We start from the raw sequence: 27,966 nt of genomic DNA, 5'->3' as shown, positions 1-27,966 counted from the left end.
TTTTGGGGGTTGTTTTTTTTTTTTAAAGCTTAAAGCAGCTTTATTAAGGGAGCTCCTGGGCAAGATTCCTTGATCTGGAGAGAGGTAGACCAGGGAAACCTGCACCTAAGGTGTGGTGGAGCAGGTTATATAGCAGGGGTCTTCAGGGAGGGAAGGGTGGGGCATTCCATTGTGGTCATGGTTCAGCCAGGCTGTTCTCTCCCTTTGTTGACATGTCATATTTTTTAAATCCTTTATTCCCCCCTTCACCTTGGTCTGGGCCTGACATTCCAGTCTCCTGATATTCCAGTGGGGGGGGGGGAGGCAATGTATCTTTATTCTAGCTACTTCCTGCTGAACAGGAGTGAAGAGCTGGGGTTCAGAGGCTAGATTGGGTTGGCCTGGGGAGAGTCACTAGGGGAGAAAATGGATGTAGCAGTAGCAACTGGTTCACAGTTAAATTGGTCATTTCTTTTATCCTGTAAGAATTTTAAAAAGGCAGGGAGCAATTAGTAACAATATGAAGAGCTACTTAGGGCTTAGAATCTGAGTGAGGCAAAGAGTAGCAGAGCCCACCATTTGAGAAATGTAGGAGGTCTGCTCAGTGAGAGGAGCATGTTTGACCTGGGAAAGGTAGTGTTATTGGGGGTTACTTATGCCTTTAATCAACATTGGTGCTAAATTTTGAGCAGAAATCTTTAAATGCATTTGTATTAAAAGGGACCTTTCAAATTTGCCCTCAACACTTTCCTAATGTGAAGAAAGATCAGAAGCAATTCAAAAATCTTTTCGTTTCCCATGACTCATCCTCTCCTGTAGCGTTTTGTGCTATATTCCCTGTCTCTTTGTTGAAAATCCTCTTTATATTCACTATTCCACTATGCCTCTTTTTTTGCTGACATTTTTAATTTGTTGTATCTTGAACTTGACAGAAAGGGCTGAACTCCTAACCTTTGAAACCTCTTAACACTTGCTGAGTGATCAAGAAGCAGCTTAAATACTGATCAGACTTTACCCCATCTGCAAAAGTCTTTGCTTCAGTAGTTCAACCAGATCCACTTTAAGAAATTATGTATTACTGAATCTTAAAATCCAATTGTGTTGGGACATTTCCCCAAAAGGTAAAAGTGACATTCTCCTAATTTAACGATCAATTTGGGAAATGTGACCTTTTACAGATCTACTGTAAAAGAAAATATTGAACAATGTATTCCTTATTGTTCGCTGTTGCCATGGATTTGACTCCAGGCCAGGGTGGTGGCCTTGGTGCCCCTCCCCCCCGTGTGCAGGATAGAGCTGTTCTCTTGGATTGCCAAGGCTGTACTCCTCCTCTGCATGGATTGAAATTGCTGAGCTCTCAGCTGTTAAGCTTGTAGCTAATTGTGCCACCTTTTTTATAATAGAAGCATAGTGTTGTCTGTTATACTGCCGCATGCTGTGGTTTTGAAGCACTTGATATTGAGATACTGCTCTCACTGTAAGGCAGCAGTTTCTGGGTGAAATAAATACTTCTTGGAAGGCAAGGCACAATATCAGCACAGTTTCTGTGTGCCTTTGGTCAATTCCAACTCATAGTAACTGTTAGGTCTTCGCACTGGATGTAAGGTCAAGGACCCAAGGAAGGGACCAGAGCTAAAGAAGCTTTATTAAGGGATCTCCTGGGTGGGATTCCTTGGTCTGCAGAGAGAGAAACAGGCAGAGGGACAGACCAGGGAAATACTGCGCCCTAAAGTGGATTGTTGTTGTTGTTGTTATGTGCCATCGAGTCGCTTGCGACTCAGCAACCCTTTGTACAAGAACCCTAAATGCCGTTCTATCCTGTGCCAACCTAGCCATCTCAGATGCACTCATTCCCACCACTCCACTCACAGAATCAATCCATCTCATCGAGGGTCTTCCTCTCCTGCACCGTCCCTCCACTCTCCCAAACATGATGTCCCTCTCCAAGGACCAGTCCCTCCTTGCAACATGACCAAAGTATGTCAGACGAAGCTGCAGAATCCTTGACTCCATGGAGCATTCTGGGTTCACCTTCTCCAGGACAAACCTGTTTGTTCTCCTAGCAGTCCATGGTATATTCAACACTCTACTCCAGCACCACAGCTCAAAGGCATCAATTCTCTTTCTATTATCCCTATTCGCTGTCCAAATCTCTGATGCATATCACGTAATTGTGAAGACTAGGGCAGGTTTTATAGTAAGGGTCTTTAGAGAGGGAAGGGAGGGACATTCCATTGTGGTTTAGCTAGATGGATGGGCTTCTAGGGAGGGAAGAGAGGGCCACTTCATGGTAGTTGAGGCTGTTCACTACCTTTGTCGACCTTTTGATATTCCTTGAATCCTTTGTTCTCCCTTTGACCTTGGTCCCTGCCTGATAGTAACCCTTGTGGTAACATCAGCCATTTCTTACACCAACAGGTCAATTCTCATAGTAACTCAGCAGAGTGATAATTCTTTCCCCACTCCATTGATGATTTTCCCCCCCTTTGATTTTTGAGTCAAACTCATCCTCCAGGTTTTTAAAGTGTTGGCTTGTTTGTTTGTTTTCTTTTTGAGTAACTGCACTCATTCACTCATTCCCGTTGAGTGGGAACTGACTCATAGCTCACCCTAGGTTTTCAAGAAACTAAATCGCCCTGAAGGATATAGGCCATCTTTTCTACCATGGAGCAGAGCCGCTGGAGGATCTAAACCATCAGAAAGGAGTGGCGCCTGGGTTACTTTAAAGTTACCTTTAAAGTAATTTCTAAATGAAAACAAGACAAAATAGGAATTGCAAAAGTTTTCAACCGAATTTTGTGTCATCTTTTTCCTAGGAGAAGGGAATCTCTGATGACTTCACCCGCCGGTAGGGAGATGTGCTGTTAACCTAAAGGCCAAGCCTCTCTGGCAGTTTGAATCCATCAGTGACTTGAAGGCAGTAAGAAGGGCCATCTCTTCCTGTGTAATACGCAGCTTCAGAAACCCGCTTGAGGCCGAATTATGAGTCGGTTCCGTATCAAGGCAATGAGTAAGTGAGTGAGTTTCCTGCAAGGCTGGGCGGGGTGGGGAGGTAAGAATCTTTTTGTCTTTAAATAAAAGCTTTTTGTCTTTTTCTACAGAGAATTTATTCTCCCTTCCCAGTGGTTTTGCTTCCTCACACTCTGCTTGGAATGACACCAAATTAACCTCTTTCCCATTATTATTACTGGAATTAAAATTTCCAGTCTCCTCCTCCACCGGTGGATTCTCCCTACTTTGAGAAACTTGAAGCTGACGTTCCTACAATCTTCCTTTCTGTATCCTCAGATGGCCCAGACTTAAAAATTGTTACACACTGGCTAGTTTACTTCTTTTGGCTTTCACAGTGTCTGCCAAGCATTCCCGTATTTATATGGCTCTCAAATGCTGTATGGCCTGTAACGCTAGTGAATTCTCTCTCCCAACACTTGACAGGGAAGGATTTTACTTCCACTTCTTAAGAGGAGGAGAATGCAGAAAAGGGGAGATTGTCATCCCTTTTTCTCAGAGCTCTGTTGGGGGCGCGGGTGCTGATATTTAAATTGAAGAGGAGGGAGGAGACAGGATTGAGGATGGAGGGGAACTGAGGAGGTAGGGGCGGAGCTTCGTCCAGCAAATAAAATCCCTGTTCTAAGAGAGGTGCGTTCATGTGTGGAGTCGCTGTACTGTAACCCGCAGGGATGGGGCTGTCTGTGCTTTAAGAACGGAGATCAGAAAAAGGAAAATATTGACGAGAAGATAGAAGAGAAATCAAATAGCAGCCAAGAGCCGAAGGCAGAAGGGGAGGGGAAAGGAAGCCCGTATCAGGTGGAAACGAGATCTAGAGCAAACCGGTCGGGTTCAGTTTGTTTTTCTGAGGGAGAAAAAAGTACCTGAAGATTGCCTTCTTTTACCCCTTCAGCTAATGCAAACTACTTTTATCCTCGTTATAAAAGAGAAGGCTAAGGGGAGGTAAAGATAATCTTTACTTTATTAGAGGGAGAGCTGAAGGACAATCAGACTATCTTGTTGATTCGTCTAAAATAAGCTACTGCCGGGGACAGAGCAGAGCCAGCCTGGTTCCTGAAGATCTGCATCCTCTACAGGAGAATTTCTGGAGAGAGTAGCTGGTACAGTTCTATTTTTATATTAATATATATGTATGTTCCTTATTTATTTTATTTTATTTTATTATTTTTGTGTGCGTGTACCGTCAAATCAGATCTGACTGGTACAGGAGGAGATTGCCCCTCCTTCCCCGGCAGAGCATCTGGTGGACTCGAACCGTGCACCCCTGCGATTGTAGTTGCAGCTTCTTGCCACTAGGCCACCAGAGCTCCCCTCCTTATTTTCTTTTTAAGAACACTTTTCCTTGTTTATAACCTCGAATGACAAGAAAGTGTTGTTTGGAGTAGAAATAGATATATTTTAAAAATCTGTGTCTTTTCTAGAGAGGACGAGTGATCCTTATTTCAGAAAAGGGTCTTTTAATTTACAGGAGATCTTGAAATCTATTTACACGCACACAAATACTCTTTTAGGAAGATACCTTTTGAAGACTGAATTTTTACTGAAAGATGGGAAAAGAAACCAGGCAACGAAAGAACACGGAAAAGAATCATCCAGGTGGGACTGGGCCAGATGCGGGACCTGGTTCCGATGGGGGCGGAGTGGCTCTCAAGAAGGAGATCGGATTGGTCAGTGCCTGTGGTATCATTGTAGGTAAGTCCAATTCCTTTTCACATTGACTATTCTTTCCCCTCTTTGGTGCTCCTCTTGGGGAACCTTACTTCACACCTCTAAAACACTGTTTTTGCTTCCTAACCCTAAAGGAAAGGGTTATCAGTCTGTAGTGCTATGTAACTGACCGTGCTGGTCAAGTTTGAGGGGTATCGGAGTGGGCAAGTCATATATGCTATGTATCTCTTTTCTCCAAGCCAACCTAAACAGATCTGTTCCGTGTTCAGATAGAACAGATAGCAGTCATAAGTCTGGCTAATGATCTGTCTTGTCTGGGAGCATGTTAAAAAATAACTCTGGGTTCCACATTTGGAGGCCCTGATTCAGCAGGCTTGAGGGGGAGTGTGCAGGTGCACCTGGATTTTTAAGGAGCTCCTATGTAGTCAGGGAGCTCTGGTGGCCTGCCCTGTAAAGAAGTTACAGCGCTAACTCAAAGGTCACATCACACCTCTCGGGTCATCTACTCCCTTACAATTTACAGCCTTAGACATTTTATTGGAGGGTCAGCTGTGAATACAGAAGCTATAAGGTTTTTCGTTCTTTTGTTGTTTTTTATTGCTTTGCACAATGTAATTCATATCCACTGTGTTTCATTCATGTGCACTGTGCTTTATACAACATTTCATGTATACTGTGCTTCATACATTCATATCCATTGTGTTCCATATCATTAATTTCCACTGATGTATAGTTTTCTAGTTTCTTAATGCAGCCATCTCTTCAGTGGTCTGTTGATAAGCCCAACAGCGACTAGTTTTGAGATATATTTAATAGGTTATATCTATTGTATCACACCATGTTCTTAAAGAGTTGCACTGCCAACTCAAAGGCAGGCAATTAGAATCCATCAGCAGCTCCCTGATAGAAAGATGGGCAGTCTCCTCTCATGTGATTTATAGTCTCTGAAAATCCACTGGAGGGTCAGCTATTCTGGCAGTTCTGACTCAATGGTACATAAAACCAACATGGTGTATAATTATAAAGATAGCATCAAATGGTAAAAATAGTAACTTGCATTCCTACAGCTTTATGTCTTGCATTCCTATAGATTTATGTCTTGCATTACATTGCTTTTTCCATTTAAGGCAACACTTTTACCTTATGAAGTAGACAGAACAAGGGCCTTCTAACCGTTTTACATATTAGGACAATAGAGGAGAAAAAAAGAGAGATATTTTGGCTTTTTGTAAATGTATAGTTGCTTAGTGGAGTAAACTGATCTCTTATTAACTCATAGAAATCCCTAGGAGGTTCTGGAGAGGAACTAGAAGGGGGAGTCCAGGAGGAGCTGATGAATAAAATGAGTGTTCTGATTGGATGGCTCTAAAACTGGGGCAACTGGGCGTTCTTAAGGTTTTCCAGTGCAGACCTCTCTGAGGCCCAGCTACACTCTACAGGACCCATAAACCCATTGCCATTGAGTCAATTTTCACTTATACTGACCCATGTGTTGTTGTAGAGTGGAACTGCTCTGTAAAGGGGTTTTTTTGTTTTTTGTTGTTGTTGTCATTGGGTTGTAGTTTTTGGTTTTGTTTTTTGCTTGATGTTTATAGAAGCAGTCACCAATCCTTTATCATTCCACAGAGTTGGTGAGTGGATTCAAACCACCAACCTTTAGGCTGACTGCAAACTGTTCGTGATACCCAGCCTCATCTCTTTAAGACACAGGGGTTCATAACACAGCCCGCTTCTTGACAACACATGTGCTTATTTCCAGAGCAGCTGGGGAGAAGGAAGGGGGATGGGTAGTGACTCACCAAGGCCTTTCCTTCAGTGAAGGTGAGGAGCAGGGTGAATTTCTTCTGCTGTCTTTGATAGAGGACTTTTCCTTCTTTCCTGAGAAAGGGGTATAAGACTGTCAGACCTGAATATGTTTCTGTGTCATCTCTCCAGAATTCCCCTGAGAAGGCTGATTGTGTCCTGGTTCTTATGAGCCAGTTTATCTGGATGACTCCACGTCCCAGACGGTAGCACAGAGTCTTTTTGACATCAGAGCAAAAGTGCCACTGGATAACCATCTTTGAGATAAAATAAAATCAGTTTAATATTCAGATCATCCTCTTAACCTCTACACCTGGACTTCAGCAATCCTGTTATCTCTGTACTTTACAAATCAGAATCCGATTTTATTGAAATCTCTGACTCTGGGAGGCTTTCTAGGCACCTACAGTTGTGAGAAAGGTGTTTTGTTTTGTTTTGTTTTTTAATTACAGGCATGATCTAAATCTCTCATTACTCCTTTTTTGCTTTCTCCTTTATCTCTATTGCTTAGAAAAATGAGATCAGCAAAGTTCTCAATATGTGCAACACATGTGAATTTGAGGTCTATAAATAACCCAAAGGCTGTTACCTCTTTCACCAGTTTGACTGATAGGATTTAACATTTACCTCCCTTTGAGAAGATTCTGATTCATACACGGATGTGCACACCCATGAGCACACAAATACACTCAGACCTCTTTCTTCCTGCCTCCCAGACTGGCTCCCTCATCCCTCTATAGGTAGAAGTATTCAAAGGTAGGCTCTGGGGGTGCAGTGGACTAAGAGTTGGAGGCAGATGTGCTAACTATAAAGGTTGCTACTCTAAGGGAGAAATATGAGGTGGTTTGCTTTTATAATGTTTTTTAATTATAGCCTTGGAAACTCTGGCAGTTCTACTCTGTCCTCATAGGGTCGCTGTGAGTCAAAATCAGCTTGATGAAAATGGATTTGGTTTCTTGTTTTATTTGTGAGTAGAAGGAATTTTCCCACATACTGAGAGTTTTTGGGTTTATAAAAACCCAAAATTCTTTTTCCCACAAATGATTTTTAATACTATAAAGAAATGGGAGTGTTCAGCATCAGTCTCATTTTAGTTGAGTAAATATTACCAGTGCTTTGCCCATACATAGAAGGCGGTTCATGTGAGAACACTCCTAAAGCTCTTCCCATGGTGGAGAATAACAACTCTGGAGTACTATAGAGAGAAAAAAATTCCTCACAATAACCCCAGGCAGTTGATACTTATTGATAGAAGGAGAAAAGATTGAGACTGTCAACAATGTCATATTTCTTGTATCCACAATCAATACCCTCAGTACAAGTAGTCAGGACATCAGGAGATGTACTGCACTGGGAAAGTCTGCTGTCAGGGATCTCTCCAAATTATTGAGAAGCAATAACATCAGTTTGAGGACTAAGGTGCATCTGATTCAAGCTATGATCTTCAGTCATTTGTTGTGCATTTGAGAGTTGGACAATGAATAGGATGACGGAAGAAGAATTGATGCCTTTTAACTGTCGTGTTGGAGAAGAATGCTGAATATCCTATGGACAGCCAAAGGAACAAACAGCTATATCTTGGAAAAAGTGCAGCCAGAGAGCTCCTTGGAGGCAAAGATGATGAAGCTTCATCTCACATGCTTTGGTCATGGTGCTATGGGAGATCATTCCTGGGAAAGGGACATCATGCTTGGAAAGGTGGAGGGACTGAGAAGGAGACGAAGACCCTCAAACAAGTGGATTTACACAGTGACTGCAGCAATGGGTTAGAAAATGTGTTAAAAATTATGAGGATGGCACAAGATAGGACAGGGTTCAGATCTCTTGTTCATAGAATCACTGTCTTACTTGACTTGATGGCACCTAACAATAGAACAAGCCTTATTCTTTTTTTTTTATTATTTTTAAAGGTATTTTTATAGCATTCAGTTTATTACAAATATTTAGTATTGGCTTCCCATATTTGGGTTTTTTTTCCATATTTGTTTTTATCATGATTATGTTGTCATCTCCACCCTTTAAAGATGAGCAAAGCCTTATTCTTTATTATTTCTATTTTTTTTATGTCCTAAAAGCCACATGTTTTCTTTCAGAATGTCTGTAACGATCTTTATTATTATAGATAAAGCAATGCTTGCTCTGTTCTCAGTGAGAAAGTGTTTTTAGTAAAAGGGAGGGCTCAACAGTTAGCTGGAAGTAGTAAAGGTAAATTCCTGGTGCAGTTATGCGTTTGCCTGTTTCAAGCTCTGGCTGGCACATTTACTGTTCTTCACACTATGTTAGAGGCATTAATGAAGTTCTTGACTGTTTAGGTTAATTACCCATGTAGTTAAGTATGGTAAAATAAAGACTTCAACTGCACTCAGAGAATCTGATCACCTAAGGGTTTATGTTAATTAAGTGTCACTGTAATCCTCATAGTAAAGCTCCAATAAAAGTTATGGACTTAGAAACCCTCAGGGCTTCCTGGTGGCAAAAGACTGATTCATATCACTGTTGATGTTATTAGGTGCCATCAAAGAAACCTAGGACACATCTGGACCCAATGAACAATAGATCTGAACTTTGCCCTATCTTTCGCCATCCTCGTGATCTCTGATTTGCTTGAGCCTCTTGTTACAGTCACTGTGTCATTCTATCATGTTGGGAGTGTTCCCTTCCTTCTCCTTTGATTAATGAGGGAGAGTAATATGACCAAGAATGATGGAGAAGAATTGATGCCTTTAAGCTGTGATTCTGGAGAAGAGTACTGATTATACCATGGACTGCTAGGAGAACAAACAAGTTTGTCCTAGAGAGGGTGAAACCAGGCTGATCTTTGGAGGCAAAGATTCTGAAGCTTCGGCTGATGTACTTTGGGAATGTTGTCAGGAGAGACCAATCCTTGGAGACAAACATTATGCTTGAAAGGGTGGAGGGACAGCTCAAGAGAGGAAGACCCTGGATGAGATGGATTGACTCTGACTAGGGTAATGGGGGTGGGCATGTCAGAGACAATGAGTTTGGCTCAAGATAGAGCAGGGTTCAGAGCTGTTGTACAGAGGGTCTCTATGAGTCACAGGTGACTCAGCAGCACATAACAACAACAACATGTTCCTCTTTGGGACATCGAAACTCCACATTGAGTCTTTTCAAATCTCTCTCTTTATGTCTTTTAATTTGTATGCTTTTTCCTATAATAAAACTGTAATTGTAAATGGTAAATGTAGTCTTTTCCATGTGGTCTGTGAGTTGTTCAATTTGTTCCTTATTGGTTGTTGTTAAAAGAGCACAGTATTTAAGGCAGCCTGTGCTATAAGCTCTTCAAAAATATTACATTATCTTATTTGGTCCTGACAAAACTAATATGGAAGAAGACAGAATTCTCGCTATTTTCTATATACAGTAGATAAGTCCCAGAGACACCACGGTTCACTGTTAATAACTGAGATTATCTGATTCCACATTAAGATGCTTGACCATTGTCTATCTAATTGTTAATCCAGAGAGAAGGGAAGAAGCGGATGTGCATTGTATGGTGGAAGGGTGGGACATGGAGAACGATAAGCCTCTGCAAATAAGTGTCTGCAAAGGCTATGGATGTCTGATACTGAAACGAGTAGGCAAAAACATTTTATTAAAAGAATATCCATCAACAGACATATAACTGTAAGCATCTGAGTGTGTTTATTTGCTGTGTGCCTCTAGGTCGATTCTGATCCATAAAAACTCTATATGACAGAGCAGGACTGCTCCATAGGATTCCCTGGCTAGAAGCTTCACAGAAGCAGACTGCAGGTCTTTTCTCCCGTGGAGCTGCTGCTAGATTCAAACCATTGCCCCCATGATCTCTCACATGCTTAAGCTCATTGTTAGAGTCACCGTGCCAGTCCCTCTCATTGAGGGTCTTCCTCTCTTTCACTTACCCTTTACGTTTCCAAGCATGATGACTTTTTCCAAGGACTGGCACCCACTGACAATGTGCCAAAAGCATATGAGGCAAAATTTTCACCATGCTTGCCTCTAAGGAGCACTCTGGTTACACTTCCTCCAAGACATATTTGTTAGTTCTTTATTCAGTCCACAGTATGTTCAATATTCTTTATCAGCATTAATCCATAGGCATCAATTTTTTCCCGTCATCTTTATGCATTGTCAAACTTTTAGACTCAAAGGAAGCAACTGAAAAGACCATGGCTTGGACCAAGTGCACCCTAGTCTTTAAAGCAACATCATTGCTCATTAGCACTTTGGAGAATCTTCTTGACAGCATATTTTCCTAATGTAATATGTTTTTTTAATTTCTTGGCTGCTGCCTCCACTGTGTTGATTGTGGGTCCAAGTGAAATAATTTGATACAGGGGCTATAGAAACAATTAACTCTTTACTGAGCATACAGAATAAGGACCATGCCTTGGTCTTTTTCCAAGGGATCTACAGGATGTGTTCCCAGGAGATTTGAAATGACAAATCCACTGGGCTGCTCCCTGGGTTGGGAATGGAGACTGCTAGTCATAAGATTTGGGAATGTTCCATATTTTAACATTCGACACACACTCACTGAGCACATTATGTATCAGTTCCTGTGCTACACATTCACTGGCGAGTTTTGTTTCCAAAAAATATTATCCTTGTGTCTATTTTAAACTGTTTTATTTATAGAATGAATAAGATTTGCATTCAAAAGCTTTATCGATCACATCTCATCCCTCATTCTTTTCCACAGGCACAAATCTTCCCATTGGCTTGCTCCTTGCTTTAAATATCCTCAGCATTAGCAGTGACATCATTAAGGGAACAGGGCTTCTTCAAGGATGTGCCAGGCAACCTCACAGTGAGATGTGTGCTGTGCAGGCACATTACTCAGAGAAGTGTGCCATTGCTGAAGAATTATTGGTGTAGTCTCATCTTTATAATTTTTTAAATGTGTCTGTACATCTGTAAAGTGAACATTCTTTACTGCTTCATTAGAGTAGATTCTACATATTGTGTTAACTAAGCAAATGTTATAGGCAAATCCAGTTGCTTTGGGATAAGGGGGCATCTGTCACATTGGCCCTGCTGGTGAAAGGAGGAAGCTTATAATGACCTTTCCTATGAGTTTGCGTCTGTGTAGAAAGGGAAGACCCCCAATGGTGAGAGAGCAGAAAAGAATGGGCCTCGGGGATAGTCTTGGGTTTGCAAACTGCTCCCCTGCTTCATAACTTTGAATAAGTTACTTAGTAATTTACTTACCTATAAAATAGAAATTTCTTGTGGAGTATTAAAAGTAAAGCCTAAACTCCAAGGGTAGTTGTACTGGTAACCCACAGACAGCGCTTCTTTTCCAGTTTAAACCCACCAGTGACTCCTTGGGAGAAAAGTGGGCAGTCACCTCCCATGAGATTTACAGCCTCCAAAAACCCACTGGAGAGTCAGCTATGAGTTGGTTCTAACTCGATGGCAATGAGCTGAGCCTGTGGTATATGTTTCATATGAATTCATGCAATTTCTTGAGGACAAAGACCAAGTTTAACTCATTTTCACCTTCCCAAATATTTATCCTGGTATGTGGTAAATTTTTGGAAAGTGTTTGCAAATAGTCAAAAACAAAGCATTCAACTTCAAATCTGAGAGGGACTTTAGAGATAAACAAGATGATACAGAAGTTTAAAGACTAACATTTCTCAGTTAGGCACTATGGACATTTTAGGCTAAATAATTTTCCGTGGAGAATTACCCTGTTCGTTGTAGGATGTCTAGCAGCATTCCTAGTCTCTACCCACTAGATGCTAGTAACACACACCTCCTCCAAGCTGTGACAATGAAAAAGAATTCCAGATAGTGCCATGTCCCTGGGGGCCAAAAATATCCCCAGATGAGAACCATTCGAGTTGACAAAGTCTTTTGCTTCTGGTGACTGGTTCCCTGACCAGGCAGAGAGGGGCTCACGGCCAGATATGGCTCTTTAATGAGCATTTCGAGGGTTCTGCACACTTAGCACCTCAGGCCATAGTACTTGTCTTTCAGTAGCTGGTGGGTGTCACTTGGCTCTCTATTTTGTTAAGACTATGTGTGAAAAAGTGCTTTCCAGTTACCTCCTGGAACAAGCATGTACAGAGTGGGTGCTCAATAAATACTTTTAGAGATGTAATTACCTGCTGCTCGCCCACTTGTGGCATCTAAAAATTATACCTACACAAATGACTCAGAAAATATTTCATGGTCCTAGCCCTACAATGCTATTTTTAAGAGTCAATGCCTCTTGTCAGATTGTCAGATTCTCCAAGCACTGGTCTCTAGCTTTGCTTCTATAAATCCTAGAAATCCCTCATGTTGCTGTTTTGCAGTTCATAAAGTGTCCCCACATATATACATGATCTCCTCTGATTCTCCCTAACAACCCAGTGAGACATATAGAACAGGAACAGTCGCCGTTGACATACATCTTCCCCTTGCCCCTTGCAAATGAAAGAAGTGACTCTGAAAGATTCAGGACTCACAGCTGTAAGTGGCAAAGCAGGGACTCAGTGGCTACTCAATGAGAGAACAAGCTCAAAGTCTAGTCTCCTTCTCCATGTTTCTGTAAGGAATCCAGAGCAGTAGAGTCTTGGAGAACCTTCCATATCTCCGCTCTTTAGGAGGCAATCACTCCACAGGACAAGTTGTTGAATATTGACCTGCTCTCACCACTAAGACTGCTATTTGTAGTTGTAGGGGGTACGAGGGACGAGGGACAAGGCACACAGTGAACTTCCAGGACTGCTGTGAGGATCAAAGCTCATGCCTCCGCTTTCTTGCTGTTCCTCTGGTCCTGGAAGCCCTAAGACCTTCCCAAAGACCTTCCCAAAGAAGACTCACTTCAGTTTCCTTTGCGTATGATAGAAATGGCTGGGACCTCCAAATACCAGGAGGAAGCTGTAACGAGATTTCAAAACTAGCATGAGTTTGTAAGGATGGCCAAAGACTTTTGGATCCGAAAGCCTGTTTGGCATTAGAAGTCTGTAATTTGATGTCCTAGGAAATTCTTTGATGGCTATAACATTCTATTGTGGACAGGTCTGGATGTGAATAATGTCTTAATAGGAGTCACATGAGCTTTGGCTTACAGATGAGGAAGCTAGTGATTATTCATGGTAAAGGTAGATTTTTTCTTAATTCCAGCAAAATTTCTAGTGAAGACTTGCCCAGTAATACAATTTAGCTTCTTTTAAATGGAATGACTTGCTTGGCTTTTCTTTTCTAGAACAAGCTAGGCTGGGTCTCATTGTCCATGCGTCCGAGAACCCATTTTTCACAAAGACTTGTGTGTTAAGATGATGATGCTATTATCTGGGGACAACCAAAATCCTAACCTCAAGTACTTTAGTGATCTGGACAGATGCGCAGCCCATTCCTAAGTGTCTTTATAGATAGTAACTCTAATACAATAAAGAGGAAAAGTCCCCGCTGTAATTAAATTTCTTCCTAGATCTCTTCAGAAAGGTCCGTGGTCAAGGTAGAAAAGTCCTTTTCAGATCTCCTTTTCTTAAAGCCATTCCAGAAAAGTCTCATATAAACAGTATCAAAGTTGAAAAAGCCCTGCAGTTAAAGTGCCTATTGTGCAATTTCTGGAGCAAAGACTGTGTGGAATGGTGGAGTCCAAGGACTTGCTCTCTAGTCCAGGCCCTGCTATTTGCAATGGGAGACTTTGATCAAGTCTCTCCACCTTTCCAAGCCTCAGGTTTTGCAAAAGTGATCTAGTAATGATAGAAACCTGTCTTACATAGCTAAGAAAGTTATTCTAAGCATTAAGTAGGGTAATAAACACGAGCATTTGCATTTCACTCTATCTCATAGACTGTCAATTGAACAAAAAAATCTCTCTTGGAGGAAGAGTGACCAGAGTGCTCCTTAGAGGTCAGGACAGTGGAACGTTACATCATCACATAGTTTGGGCATGTTGTCAAGAGGTTCAGGCTAGTCCTTGGAAAAAGGCATCCTTCTGGGAAAGGTTGAAAGGGAGGAAGATCCTCCGAGATGAATTGACATAGTGACTATAACAATAGGTTTGAGCATGTGGGAGAGTGTGAGGCTGGAACAGGACAGGGCATGGTTACTATCTGTTGTTCTTAGAGTTGCTATGAGTCACAGTGAACTCTTAGACATCTAACAATAACAATTGAAGGCAGTATTAGAAAGCCCTAGTGGTTTAGTGGTAAGGAGCTGTGCTGCCAACCTGACACCATTCTGTTCAAATCCACGGGCTGCTCCTCAAGACAAAGACCAACAGTCTCCTCCTATGAAATTTACTGCCTCTGAAAAGCTGCTAGAGGGTCAGCTCTGGGTCAGTTCTGACTTGATAGCACACAACAACAACACTGCAATGGGAAGGATCAGATCTCTGTTCCATCATCTTAATAAGTGCTTTCTGTAAACCATTCTCATTGCCTGCGAAGGGATCTGATGAAGCTGACTTCCATCTATGTAGAAAAGTCTTTTCTTTTTAGGGAAAAGTTTGACACTATGGCAGAAGATTTGGGTTCTAATCTAGCTACTAATAATTTACCCTGTGGTGTAGGCAAACAACTGCCTCTTTGAGTCCCAGTTTCTTCATCTACAAAATAGAGATATAATAATGCCTCCTTCGTTTTATGGGTCTAATAGTAGTCCTACTTTCTTCTCCTATAAAATGACGAGGATAATAATAGTCGCTCTCCTTTTCTCCACAATGAAACAAGTGAGGTAAAGTACTCATTTGCCTACAACACACCCTCAACTTACTTCACAAAGTTTGGAAGTTCCAAAGCCACAAGTCTATGAAATTGCCCTTTGAGATAAATTCTGGATTGATATCAGGCATCATCCACTTGGTCAACATTAATGGAGTGTGGGGGGCCTCATCTGTGGCATTCCACAGGTTAAGGTACAACAACACAGATGCTTTTCTCATGAAGCTTACAGTCCAGTGGCAAAAGAAATAGTGGTCAAATAATCACACGGAAGATTGTTGTACATGGTAGACTTTACATTTGAGGAAATTACAGCATAGCTCTGCTGTAAGTGGTTGAGTGATATACCTTCCCTGTTGAGGTCTCTGAGGAGTCCAAGATGGAGGAAATGTCACTTGATACTGGTATTCTAGGTAGTGGCTAGAGTCAGGAAGGGACCCTCCTGGTTTTCCTGATTCCCAGTCCTCAGTTTGGACTAGCCTGCCTCCATGTTTCAATTTTAGCTTTAATTTTAATTTCATCAATGTTAAAATGTTTTTGGAAAGAAAACTTAAATTTTATAAAATAAGGGCCTTTGTCTCAATGCCAGGCTACTGTAACCTTCACCATCATTCTGCTAGCTCCATCAAGGTTGTTATTCAAGAATGAGGGGAGGAAGGAAGTGCAGCAGACCCCTCAAAGCACTGCTGGAGCTCCTGCATGGAAGAGAGCACACACACTCTGTAAATGTCAGAGCCGAAGCAGAAAAGAAGGGCTTCCAGATCTCAATTAGTGTTTGTTTTTTAAGAACTTTTAGTGGAACATTGACAATCTTCATTCCTGAGAAGACCAAATCTTATTTAAATAACACCCATCTTCTCTCCTCTTGCAACAGCAATGCTTGTCTATAGAAGTGCCTAGCTGTTCCTCCCTACCTTCTCAGTAACTTAAAGATAAAAGTCAAACCTTGTTTGCTATGTTGATTTGTTTTTCCAACCCCTTAAGCTAGTTTTATAACCTTAGTTTAATGGCTCTTCTTGGCTGACTTTAAAATGCTCTATAGATCACAGTTTGATAAATTTCTGCTGAGCCAGGAGTTTGCTATCATCTCTCAGCATATAGTAGCAATGCTGTTTCTCTCACCTCCCAGCACTTGATGATGTCTTCCAGGGAACAGCAGTAATATCTTTTTCACAGGCACAGAGTTCACCTGGCCACATGTCCTGAATCCTAGGATACTACGATCAGGTCTTTTAGTATTCACTAACCCTATATTTCATGCCAGGCACATATTGGGACTAGTTGAGCAAGAGGAGAACTAAAAGATATCTTTGTGTTCTTATTATAGGACGTTAAGTAAACACGTAAGAAAAGGACAAATCTTTAAGAACTGCTGCCACTCAGGATCTCATTTTCTTTTTTAATCTTCTCTTTGCCTGATATTTATATAACAAATTTCAAGACTAAGGTTTGTTTCTTCTTTCAATTGGCTTTCTACAAGAAGTTCTGTTCTGTTGGGGTAGAGTGTTAGCAACAAGAGCTTCAGGAAAACATGCTTAGGACAGAAATGTGCTCCCTTCCCGTCTGTACCTAGCTTTGGCACCATGCCCTCTGATTTTATATTGCTGTCTCATGGGTTGTTGCTGTTTTTATGTCCTTCTGGACTCTTTCCCTTTCCCATTACTCATCTCATACTTCAGTGTTTTTCTTTTAAAAGGGACAGCATATTCCGTGTCCCAGAAGAATGGAAAGTTATTGCTTCTAGATTGTAAATAACTTTTTCTCTCCCTCTTTGATTTCAATAACTGGATACATGGTCTAGTATTAAAAATTAGATTGTGATTTAGAAGTGGAAGCACTTGACTGAACTTGAGTTAGTATTAATTGAAAAGTTTGCTTCAGAAGGTTGAGACTAGAAGCCCATGCTATTTGATTCAGCTCAGTGCTTGTTCAAATCTGAAGAGAGATAGTGATAATTTGAGATGTCTTCAGAATATTGTCAGATCTATCTAGCTTCAGAATACTTCAGCTCTGCATCTCTATCTGGGTCCACTTAGCATCGGTTTTGTCTCTGAGAAGGATCTCTTAGGCCTTTAATGGTGCCATTGGGCCAGGGATGAAGAGAAGGTTTTCAAAGAACCCATCCAATAGACCCTACCCACTGCTTTAATCATAAGAAATAGACAAAGAAAACCTGAGGAAGAAGCATATCAGGAGCTGCTGCTTTGCTACCCCCTTGCCCAATACACATCCCAGCAGCCAACCATTTAGTATTTGCTGCTGGCTGCACTTTTCAAGGGAATACCAGCCCCCTGCTTACGGAAGCAGAAGTGGATTAGTGGAAAGGGCATCAGGAGATCCAGCTTCTGGATCCAATTTTACCCATCAGTAACCGTGGAATTTGAGAAAGCCACTTAACCCTTCGATGTCTCAGTTTCTTGGTTTGTATCATAAATGCAGAATTCCTGTCTTATTCCTCTTCCTGAATCCCATAGGTGATTATGAGTGTCACACAAAACAATAGATCGAATGAACTTTGGAAGACTGTAGTGCTGAGGTTTTACACGTATTTTGCTCCTACAAACCATTTCCAGACTGTTAGAACTGTTTTTATAGGGTCATTTAAAGCTCCTCACTTATGGGTAGGACTGGGTAGACGCCAGTCTCCAGAAGTGCTGTCCAAGCTCATAGATCCTGATCACTCCTAGTCAGGTGTGCCCACATTCTGTCCAAAAGATACTGACCCTTGGCTCATTTTTCAAGCCTTCTGGACAGCGACTGTCAGAACAACTGACATTTCCAGAATTGTTGTGTTCAGTCTTAAGACTCTTGTCATCTTGGATGCAGCCCAGACAGTTCTGGAAAATCAGTACTTGCTCCACCATTTGCTTTGTGGATTTGGACAACTCACTCAGTAGCTCTGAGAATCCGTTTTCTCTTCCATAAAATGGGAGACATGTTATTTACAAATCAAATCAGAGATGAGACTTCGCCTGCAAATATCTGTCCTGCCAGCTATGCTAACGCCACTGTCTCTCCTTCTTACCCTTGGTGCCTGTGCAGGGAACATCATCGGCTCTGGAATCTTTGTCTCACCAAAAGGAGTGCTGGAGAACGCTGGGTCAGTGGGCCTTGCACTCATTGTCTGGATCGTGACGGGTCTCATCACAGCTATTGGAGCCCTGTGCTATGCTGAACTTGGGGTCACCATCCCCAAATCTGGTGGTGACTACTCCTATGTGAAGGATATCTTTGGAGGACTGGCCGGGTAAGAGGATCTTCAGGGCCCTACCTGAGTGGTCTCGGAAGAAAGGAGAATGATTTCACAGAAAGAAGTCTGATTGGAAGGAGCCAGGGCCAGGCCTTTCCTATCACCAGTGTGTTGAGGAGAGCTAGAGAATAGAATTTCTCTTTCGTCTCCATGTTAAGGAGCTAATGTCCCCTTGATGTGTCCCCTTGATGGTCCTGACAGTGGCAGAGGAAATAGGTCTGCTGTTTTAATCTCTATGTTGATCTTTCTGGGCAAGTTCAGCGAGTGTGAATGAGGGCAAACAGAACCATGCTGACCAAAGAAAATGTATCATAAATACAAAGCCCTTTTCTCTTGACTACCTGAGTTACAGAGGCCTCTCTCCTCTCCTTAGCAAGTGTGACTCAGGTCCTCTCTCTCATCCCAGAACCTGGTCATGAATTTTCTGCTTGGATAGCCCTACTAGGAAGACCTCAACTCGCTGCAGTGGGTAGAAGGCTATGAAGGCTTTTTCTCCTGTAAACCTCCATCCTATGCCTCTACTGGTAGTTGCTTAAGTATCTACAGCCTCAGTGTTGTCCTGGCTTTCAAAACTTGACAGTTGCAAAATTTCTCTTTCTGTCCATTCTATTGGCTGCTGGGGCTGGAATGGTAGAGAAGAAATGATAAAATGAGAGGTGAGAGAGGAGGAAACCAAACTTTGTATTTGGTAAGTTAGTTGAAACTTAGCTCTTCTTTATGTCATCCTTTCATTTGTTGTCATTTCAGAAGGCTAAGCATCTCCTTTGAGGGTGAACTGAGCTCATCATCCTTGAAAACACCTCCCTTTCCTAAGGCTGCTCCTTGACTTACCCAGGCTTTTCCCTGATCAAAGCTGAATGCTGTTGGGAGAAGGGGGAGAGGTCTCCACTTATGCCCTCAAGCCCTGTCTTGTTCTTCCCATAGGTTCCTGAGGCTGTGGATTGCTCTGCTGGTTATCTACCCCACCAACCAGGCTGTCATTGCCCTCACCTTCTCCAACTACGTGTTACAGCCACTCTTCCCTACTTGCCTGCCCTCAGAGAATGGCCTTCGACTGCTGGCTGCCATCTGCTTGTGTAAGTGACTCCTGGGCTTGGCCCTCATGGTGGATTTGCCTTCTGAGTCATCCCAAGTCTCTGTTTCTCCTTCCACTCCATCTTTCTTCTCCATACCCTCCTCTTTCTTTTTTCTACCAGTTCTCCTTCAGATTCCTACAAATATTCTTTGAATGAATGGATTCCACATATAAAAATTTGATGCTACAAAGTAAAAATCTTAAGTAACTGTTCAGGGGCACAGTAATTTTCACTGGAGGTTCTGTACATTACTCAAAGCACGTTTAACTATGTTATCTGTTTGACCCTCGTGATAAATGACTAGGTTTGGCTAGTGTTACCATATTTTTCTAGCAGATAAGGAAGCAGAGTCAAGAGAGTGACTTACCCAAGGTGGTAGGACCTCAGTGGAACCCACGTCTCCTGATTTATTGAAAGCTTTTTAGTGTTTCGTGTTTTGTTTTTTTCTGGCCTCCTACAGCATGTCTTTCAATATGCCAGCTCACACTTTTTAAGTTCTTGGGGAAGAAAGTTTAAAAAGTATAGGTTGGGGATATATGCATTGTCCATGATTTCAAACCTTGATGAACTTGATTCATAACTGGGGATAAGGCCACATATATATGTAGAGCCTATGGTTATGATTGTAATTGCAGTAAAAATTCAGAAAAAGGGAAAATATTATCTGTAATAGGTTAAGGAGGTTCTATAGAGAAGTTCTGCAAAGTTCTATTTCTAAAAGACCTCAATGTTGTCTCTGATAGTAGATGTTTCAATTAATTGTGGATATTTAATGAAAAAACTAATTTCTGTAATAAACACTTAGATATTTTCCCCTTTTAAAGCTCAGCCCTGCTTGCCTTCCCGTTCACTTGGCTGAGGTAGCAACCATCTGGTCACACCTTTCCCAAGTCCTTTCCCACGTTGGAAAGCTGGAGAAACCTGTCTCCACCCAATAGCCTGCCTTAGGGCAGACATCTGAGACCCAAAATATGGGTACTGGTATTTAATTGGCACTGATATCTAATCTTCGGGTAGACTCCCCAACATCCAGGTCACCATGGGTCCAGTAGAGCGAAGACGTTGGTTTTGCACATATTCCTTGTGGGTGGGCAGGGCTGCTTAATGATCCGGAGGCCTAGGATATGGCTTCGCGATCCGGCTGCCTACGCTTATACTACTTTCTAATGGGAAAGAGTGTTTAACCAGGTTGCTCAGCCCCACTGCAAGATGGGGATGGTCACCTTTTCTGCCTCTGGAGGGGATAACACATGGGAAGCCCTCAACACAGCGCTGGGCGTCTAAGGCCCCAGTTGAGTTTGGTCATTGAGGGTGAGCTAGGGCGTCAAGCAGCTGGGACTACTTTACCCTTGCTTGCTAGCTGGATCCAGATCTGGGCAGAGAAGCAAGTGAAGGGGGGAGCGTGGGAATGCAGGAAGAGCTGTGTTTCTGCCATCAGACAGGCTTGGGGGTGGTGGGCAGAGGGACCACATGAGTGCTAGCCATTGCGATTTCGGTGCCTCGTTCACACAGACACAGCTTCCTTTTTCCTGCTGATGCTGCTAAAGTGTCTCAAGCAAACAAAAAAGAAAACACAACAAAACCTACTCTTTTCCTCTAACTGTGGAAAACTAGAACCCTAAGGGCATCCAGTCCGTCCCCTACGGAAAGTGCAAGATCACTGGCTGGGCTTCCCTGAGCAGCTGGACCCTGTGAATTCTTTTGCATTACTCAGACCCACTGAACAACATTAGTGCTTGTGCGTAGTGTAGGCCCGTTAGCCTCCCTCACAGGCCAGAAGCTCCAACCTCCCAGCAGATAAGAATCACTCCTGATGGCAGCCTAGCTTCAGAGACACAGCTTTTCACACCTCAGCTCACCCCTGCCCAGGACACTCCTGAACACAGAGCAAAGGAGGGATTGAGAAACTCTGGCTTATGACAAAAATGACACGATCACTCAGTTTCTCCTGCCAAAGGTTCAACAAAGTTTATCTGGTCTGCCCTTTGCAAGGAAAATCTCCAGTTTAACAGTGGTCAGTCAGTCTCATACAGTTCCACTTTTATCAGCAGAAACAATTCTCTTAAGCCCTGTTTGTTCCCAGGCTTCTTTTTCATTCTCTCCTTTGAAGGAAATGGAAAACTAGGGGCTCATCTCATCTCTGTACAACCTCTTTTCCACCAGATGGGGATGTCATGTGGAGCCCCACCTCTTCTCCTATGTTGGGGTGCATAGGTGTATGTACACAGCTGTGCATGCTTACTCTCTTCCTTAGGTCACAGGCCAGCTGCTTTGAGTCTGTGCACAGAGATTCTGTTTTCTGGTTTGTTAGAAACTTATTTCCCTTTTCTTTTTATTTTTTTTAACCCACTTCTACAGACTCCTCAGATCATCTCTTAAGGGATCTAGTAAAACAGGAAGCAGGCTGCCCAGAAGGCTTGATGTCTGCTATCTTTCATTAAATGCTGAAATCTTTTACTCCATATGCCTCTCACCCACATACCCACCATCACCACATACTCGTAGCAGGTGCCAGGACAGCCAGCTGGATATAGAGCTGAGAGCAGTAGGTCTAGGCATTTTCTGGAGAAAAATAGCAGATACGTGGGAATGGTGTGGAGGAATTACACAGGAAACAGCTTTCTTCTGTCTCCTTTTGGCAAAATGATGGCAGGGATCCATTCACTCCATAATTAGAGAGTTAAGAGGAAAAGGCCACTTCTTCTTGGAGAGTTGACTGGTATATGATGGAGAGTCAGGTTCAGGGAACTGACAAAAGTTCACCAAGACCAGAGGGGTGACAGAGTGTAGCAAAGCCTCTCTCTGTGTCTTTGATTGTGTTTGTTGGGGGAGGTGTAGGGAGAGTGGAGCTTGCTGTAAAAGGAAGGAGATGAGGTCAAGTCTGGTTTCTGGGGGAAGGGGCTGTTTTAGAAATATCTGATGAGAAATGATAGTGGAATAAGCCAGACAGTGGGTAGAAAGGCGGAAAGAACCTGCTGTAACCAGCTTCCCTGCACAGAGCCAGGAGGGTGTTGGAGGAGAGGAATATAAGAGAGAAGGAACTGCAGCTTTGGATCTTGCTTATGCAACTGCCACTGTCGCTTGGAGTTATTATTTAGGTCAAAGCTGATTATTCACTGCTGACTCAGCAGAATATCTGTAGCCACCAGGCAGTAAAAAAAGGCAAGTATTTTACAATTTAATTAAATGAAAAGCCTTTCTTCCTTCCTCTGAGCAAGCATATTAGTGGAATGAGGGAATAGAAAAGAGGGGACTGGGAGGTGATAAAACTTGGCCTTTATGGTTTGTAGAGGAGTGCTTGCTTGCTTTTCTCTCTTCCTTCTTTCCTTTTTTTTTTTACAAAGTTATTTCACAAGAAGTAATTGACGTTGTTGTTGTGAGGTGCCCTCAAGTCGACTATGACTCATAGCAACCCTATGAACAATGTATCTGAGCCTTGCCCTATCTTTGCTCTCTGATGTTTGAGCCTATTGCTACAGTCACTGTGTCAGCCCATTTTGTTGATGGTCTTTTTCTCTGACCTTTCCCAGCATGACGTCTTTTTCCAAGGACTAGTCCCTCATGACAATAATGCCAAATGTGTGTGAGACAAGGTTTCACCATCCTTACCTCCAACAAAAACTATGATTGCACTCCCTTCAAGACAGACTTGTTTGTTCTTTGGCAGTCCACTGGATACTCAACACTCTTCTCCAACACAATTAAAAGGCACTGATTCTTCTTTTTTTTTATTTTTTTATTATTAATTTTAATGAAAGTTTACAGAGACTTTGGATTTCCATTCATTCATTGTTGTACTTTTCTCCCTGCCCACACCTTATCCCCACCCCACAGTATACTCTTCTCTTTGAAAATTAAAAGAAAAATTATTTCATTGTTTTATAATCCCTCCCCCCAGGTCCATTCCACTATGCAGCCTTTGTTCTTGACTCCTGTCATGACAATAATACCTAATCACATATCCTTTTTAAACAGTTTATTTATCCCATCTTTCTCAGTCGCCCCCCCAAGACAATGTCAGTCCTGTTTCACAACAGTGGCACTATGCAGTATTTGTCCTTTCGTGACTGAGATATTTCACTCAGCATAATGTCCTCCAGGGTCACCCATTTTGAATAATATTGCATGAGTTCCTTGTTTTTCAATACAGTGTAGTATTCTATTGTGTGAATATACCACAGCTTCTCTGTCCATTCGTTTGTTGATGGGCGCTTAGGTTGTTTCCAACTCCCTGCTATTGGGAACAAAGCCGCGATAAACATGGGTGTGTATATATATGCTTGGATGGCAGTTATGGTCTCTTTGGGGTATATTGCCAGTAGTGGAATTGCTGGCTCAAATGGTATCTCTGTTTGCAACTTTTTGAGAAAGCGCCATATTGCCTTCCACAGCGGTTGCACCATTTTACACTTCCACCAACAGTGAATAAGGGCGCCAATTTCTCCACGACCTCGCCAGCATTTGTTTCTTTGCTGTTCTGTTAAATTTTGCTATTCTGACTGGGGTGAGATGATATCTCATAGTTGTTTTGGCATTTATTCTTCTTTTATCATTCTTATTCCTTGTCCAACTTTTAGATGCATAGGAAGCAGTTGCAAATACAGTGGCTTGGGTCAGGCACGCCTTAGTCTTTGTTCTTTAGCACGTTGGAGAGAGATCCTTGACAGCAGATTTTCCTAATTCAACCTTAGGTCTTCTGATTGCTGTTACCCTGTGTTAAAAGAGCAAGGGCCACATGAGGATGCCCATAGCTAACCTTTACCACCTCCACAAAAGGGAACTGTCCCCATCAGCAACACAAAACCAATTCCCATGTGGTCAGACATGTCCCCCACACTCCCGTACCTTCTTCTACTGATCCCAACACCAATCTTACTAGTCTACTGGGTTTGAAATCCATTACAATAGTCCACAGACCATACACAGCCATATTAAGGAAGTCAAAAGGCTAATTCAGGTTATTAGCAGAATACAATCACTCATTCAGGATAGCTACCATAGGTACCTCAACCTTGAGCTTTTTGGTTTTAGGCCAGTGTTACAAAGCTCTAAATCCTGCCAATTATGGCTGCTCCCCACCCCAGTCTTCCAATAATTTAGGCAAAAGCTTGTAACTCTGGTTCCTCCATGGGGTAGCAGTCTCAAGATCAGCTCTGCCTCATGTCAGGTCTCTGGTTCTCTTCTTCGGCCTAAGCTGCTGCTGCTGCTGGAGGTCCAACTGGCACAAGCATCTCTGGCCCTGAAGTTCACGCACTTCATGTCTGCTTCTTTGCTGGTGGTGAGATTCTCAAATTCTATTGCTGGATCTGTTCAGTGGTGATCCAATCCCCTTGGGAGAGGCTACCCACCCTATTTGCATATTCCCATACATTCATGTGGCAAAGTCAGTCAATGGCTAGGGAAGCCATTTTGAACAATAAACCCTAAATACCATACCATGGGTATTGATTGTGGATCCAACTAAGATAAAATTGTTGACAGCTTCAATTACTATGTTTTTTTATGTGCCGTCGGGTCAGGACTGACTCATAACTGACCTTCCAGTTGGTTTTCAGAGGCTATAAATTGCACAGGAGAAGACTGCTTAGGTTTTTCCTGCTGAGCAGCTGGTAGATTCAAACCACCTGCTTTCATGTTGTCAGCACAACTCCTTAGCACTGGACCACGAGAGCTCCCTTCAATGACCACAGTCTGGGTAAAATACTCAATGAATAAACAAAGACAGTTGACTGTGAAAGCCTCCTCTTACCTTCATCACCCCCTTCCCAGTAGCCACAGTAATAATGGATAGGCATCTTTATAGTTGTAAATAAAATGCAATTATCTATGTACATATTTGGCTTTGTAGACCTGTGTACCGAACTGCAGTTGAGCCACTTCTGGCTCATGGCAACCCAACACTGATTTCCATGCTGTAAACCTTTATGAGAGGAAAGCAGCCATCTTTCTCCCACACAGTGGCTATGGAAGAAAGCATTTTGAGTTAGCAGCCCAATTTATTATGATGCACTACAACACCAGAGCTCCTTGTAGGCATTTATATTAACAGGTCCTTTTCTGCAGCTTGCTCTTTTATAATTTTATCCCATATTTTGACTGTTACCAGTGCTTGTAGTTATACATAAAAAAGCCCTGCATTTTCCTTTGGGATGCATTTGTCATCCCTTCATTAGGAGGACCTTTTTTTCCTTTTATTTAGACAGTTCCTTTCCTTCATCTCTTTTCAGGTGTAAGGTCATATCCAGCATCTGCAGTAGAACTTACTTCATATTCAAATCTCTCTCTGTCCTTTGAGTGCATGTGGGGGCTTTGAGTGAAAGTTTACAAAGCAATTGGTTTTCTAATCATTCATACAAATTTTGTGTTTGGTATTAATTACTGTACCTAAATTGTAAGCACATTTTCCACTTCCTCCTTGCAAGTCTTTTTCTTTTCATCCCTCCATCCTATCCCTTACTGCCTTCTTTCTGGGAAATTTAATTCCTGGGAAAAGAAGCTCCTCTTTTCTTGTCCTGGGGGATTGTAGTATCCTGCGTACATTTCACAAGTTAAAAAGTTCTTGTTTTCTCTCTTCTGTTAGATTCCTAAATGGCTATTTTTCAGGTTTTATATTTCCTCCTCTTCCTTGAGCTGTTTGGAGAGGGAAAGGCTTTCCTTTGTATCTTGCTTCTAAACCTGAACTGCTCTGCAATTCCTTTAAAGGAAACTCCCGAAGGCTTGATGCATGATGCTCTGACAGAAACTTGTGCATGTTGTTTTCAAAATCTCTTGCAAATTAGTCCCATGACATCAGAGGGTTCAATAGTCTTTCCTAACATCTAAATCCCTTATTCTCAGTTCATTTTCCCTTAAGGTCCCATATTCTCTGAACCTATCTTTATCCTCCAACCACTAAACCCATTGCCTCAGATACCTTCTTTCCTTTCCTAATTCCCCAAAGAGCTCTTTGGTGTCTGATCAGCCGTGGCTATGTGAATCCAAGCAAACAGAGACTGGCCTAAATTTCATTCCCATTCATTGAAATCTTAATTTTTCACTGATACGGTCTAACTATCTAATGTTTCAAATAGAAAATCTTTTATCATTTACTCAATAGTTAATGCAAATAAAGCTTCATTTCTATGATACACTAAAACTAAAATTATTCTGTAAGTGAATTTTCTAAAGAAAGAAAAATAAGTTTATCAGTTAATCACCTTATCAGTTTCTATACTAACTATAGATAAAGTAATATTACCATGAGTCTTGGAAAAGATAAAAGTCTAGTGAAGAGACTGATTATAATACACTCTGATTTAAAAAAAAAATAAAATAAAAGTACATACAATGCAGTGGAAAGTGCTTCCACGTTGAGGTGGGGAGTGCCAGGAAGGGATCTCAGTTGAGCTAAATCAATAAAGGTATTAGGCAAGTTTTTCCCACTGCCATAAAGTTGCTCCAACTTGTGACAACTCCATGTCAGAATAAAACTGATCCATAGCAAGATCTTGGCTATAATCTTAATAGAAATAGATTGTCTGTGGAGCTGCTGACTGGGTTAGAACACCCAACTAGAAAACAGCTGAACACAAACCATTTGTGTCAGGGACCTAGGAAGGCTTTAGACAGGTCTAAAAGCAGAGGCCATCCAGGGAGAGGAAAGACATAGGCAAGACTGAGACTCAGAAGAAAAACCGCTTGTTGACGAAAAGCAAGTAATTTTGTGTGAGTAAAACTTAGAGAAATGACAGGGAATGAGGCTGAACAGGTGGGCAAGAGCCAGATCTCTATGTTATATAGGAAATAGCAGATTTTATCTAAGGAATAAAGGACCATTGAAGGAATTTGAACAGAGAAGTAGTAACATGATTAGGTTTTTATCTGGGTAAAGAAAAGACTTTAACATTTGAGCCAGGAAGACAAGTTAGTAGGCTAAGTATTTGTCAAGGCCAGAGAGGTGGCCTGAACTAAAAAAGAAGTAATAAGGATGGAGAAGTGACAAAAACAAGAAACAAAGATAAAAATGGACATGCTGATTAACTTTTAAGGAGGAGGAATTCCAGTCTGTTGACAAATCAAAACGAAATGTGTTTCTACTTATCTGCTTCCAGCATTTGTGATGAGTGGTTAGGATATGTTTTCTCTATTTCTGCTTCCACATCCTCCTGATCACTCTGCGCAGCACCATGCAGTCTCTGGTTACCCTAGGAGCCTGCTAGAAAGCCGCCTGGGACGAGTACGACTTGGAAGGGGAGGAAGGTTCTGTCTCATGTTCCTAGTGCTGCTGGTAACAAAATTAATTCATTGATCCAACTAAATGAAAAACAAATCCACAAGTGAGTGACTTTAAAGAACAGAAATTTATTTTCTCACAGTTATGGAAGCAAAAAGTCCAAATCAGAGTCTTGACCTTGCCAGTTCCTTCTGGGGACCTCTCTCCTAGTTTCTGGTATCTGCCTGCTGACAATCCTGGGCATTCCTTTGCTTGTAGACAAGCAGTCTAGGGTGTGTGTGTGTGTGTGTGTGTGTGTGT

General features: G+C 42.0%; 1 protein-coding gene across 1 annotated transcript in view; it reads left to right on the top strand.

Annotated features, from left to right (window-relative positions):
• Positions 1-4,507: 4,507 nt before the first annotated feature.
• SLC7A8 (solute carrier family 7 (amino acid transporter light chain, L system), member 8) overlaps positions 4,508-27,966 on the top strand; it is a 60,061-nt gene continuing 36,602 nt past the window's right edge. The window contains exons 1-3 of the mRNA XM_006883305.1: positions 4,508-4,680; positions 18,171-18,375; positions 19,303-19,454. Coding sequence (XP_006883367.1) covers positions 4,536-4,680; positions 18,171-18,375; positions 19,303-19,454 — 502 coding nt within the window. The 5' untranslated portion in view covers positions 4,508-4,535. The remainder of the gene's footprint in view (positions 4,681-18,170; positions 18,376-19,302; positions 19,455-27,966) is intronic.

This window comes from Elephantulus edwardii, unplaced genomic scaffold, assembly GCF_000299155.1.
Source record: "Elephantulus edwardii isolate Elephantulus edwardi_28Jun2011 unplaced genomic scaffold, EleEdw1.0 scaffold00026, whole genome shotgun sequence".
Lineage (NCBI taxonomy): Eukaryota > Metazoa > Chordata > Mammalia > Macroscelidea > Macroscelididae > Elephantulus > Elephantulus edwardii.
This window is presented reverse-complemented; position numbering and strand designations above follow the sequence as displayed.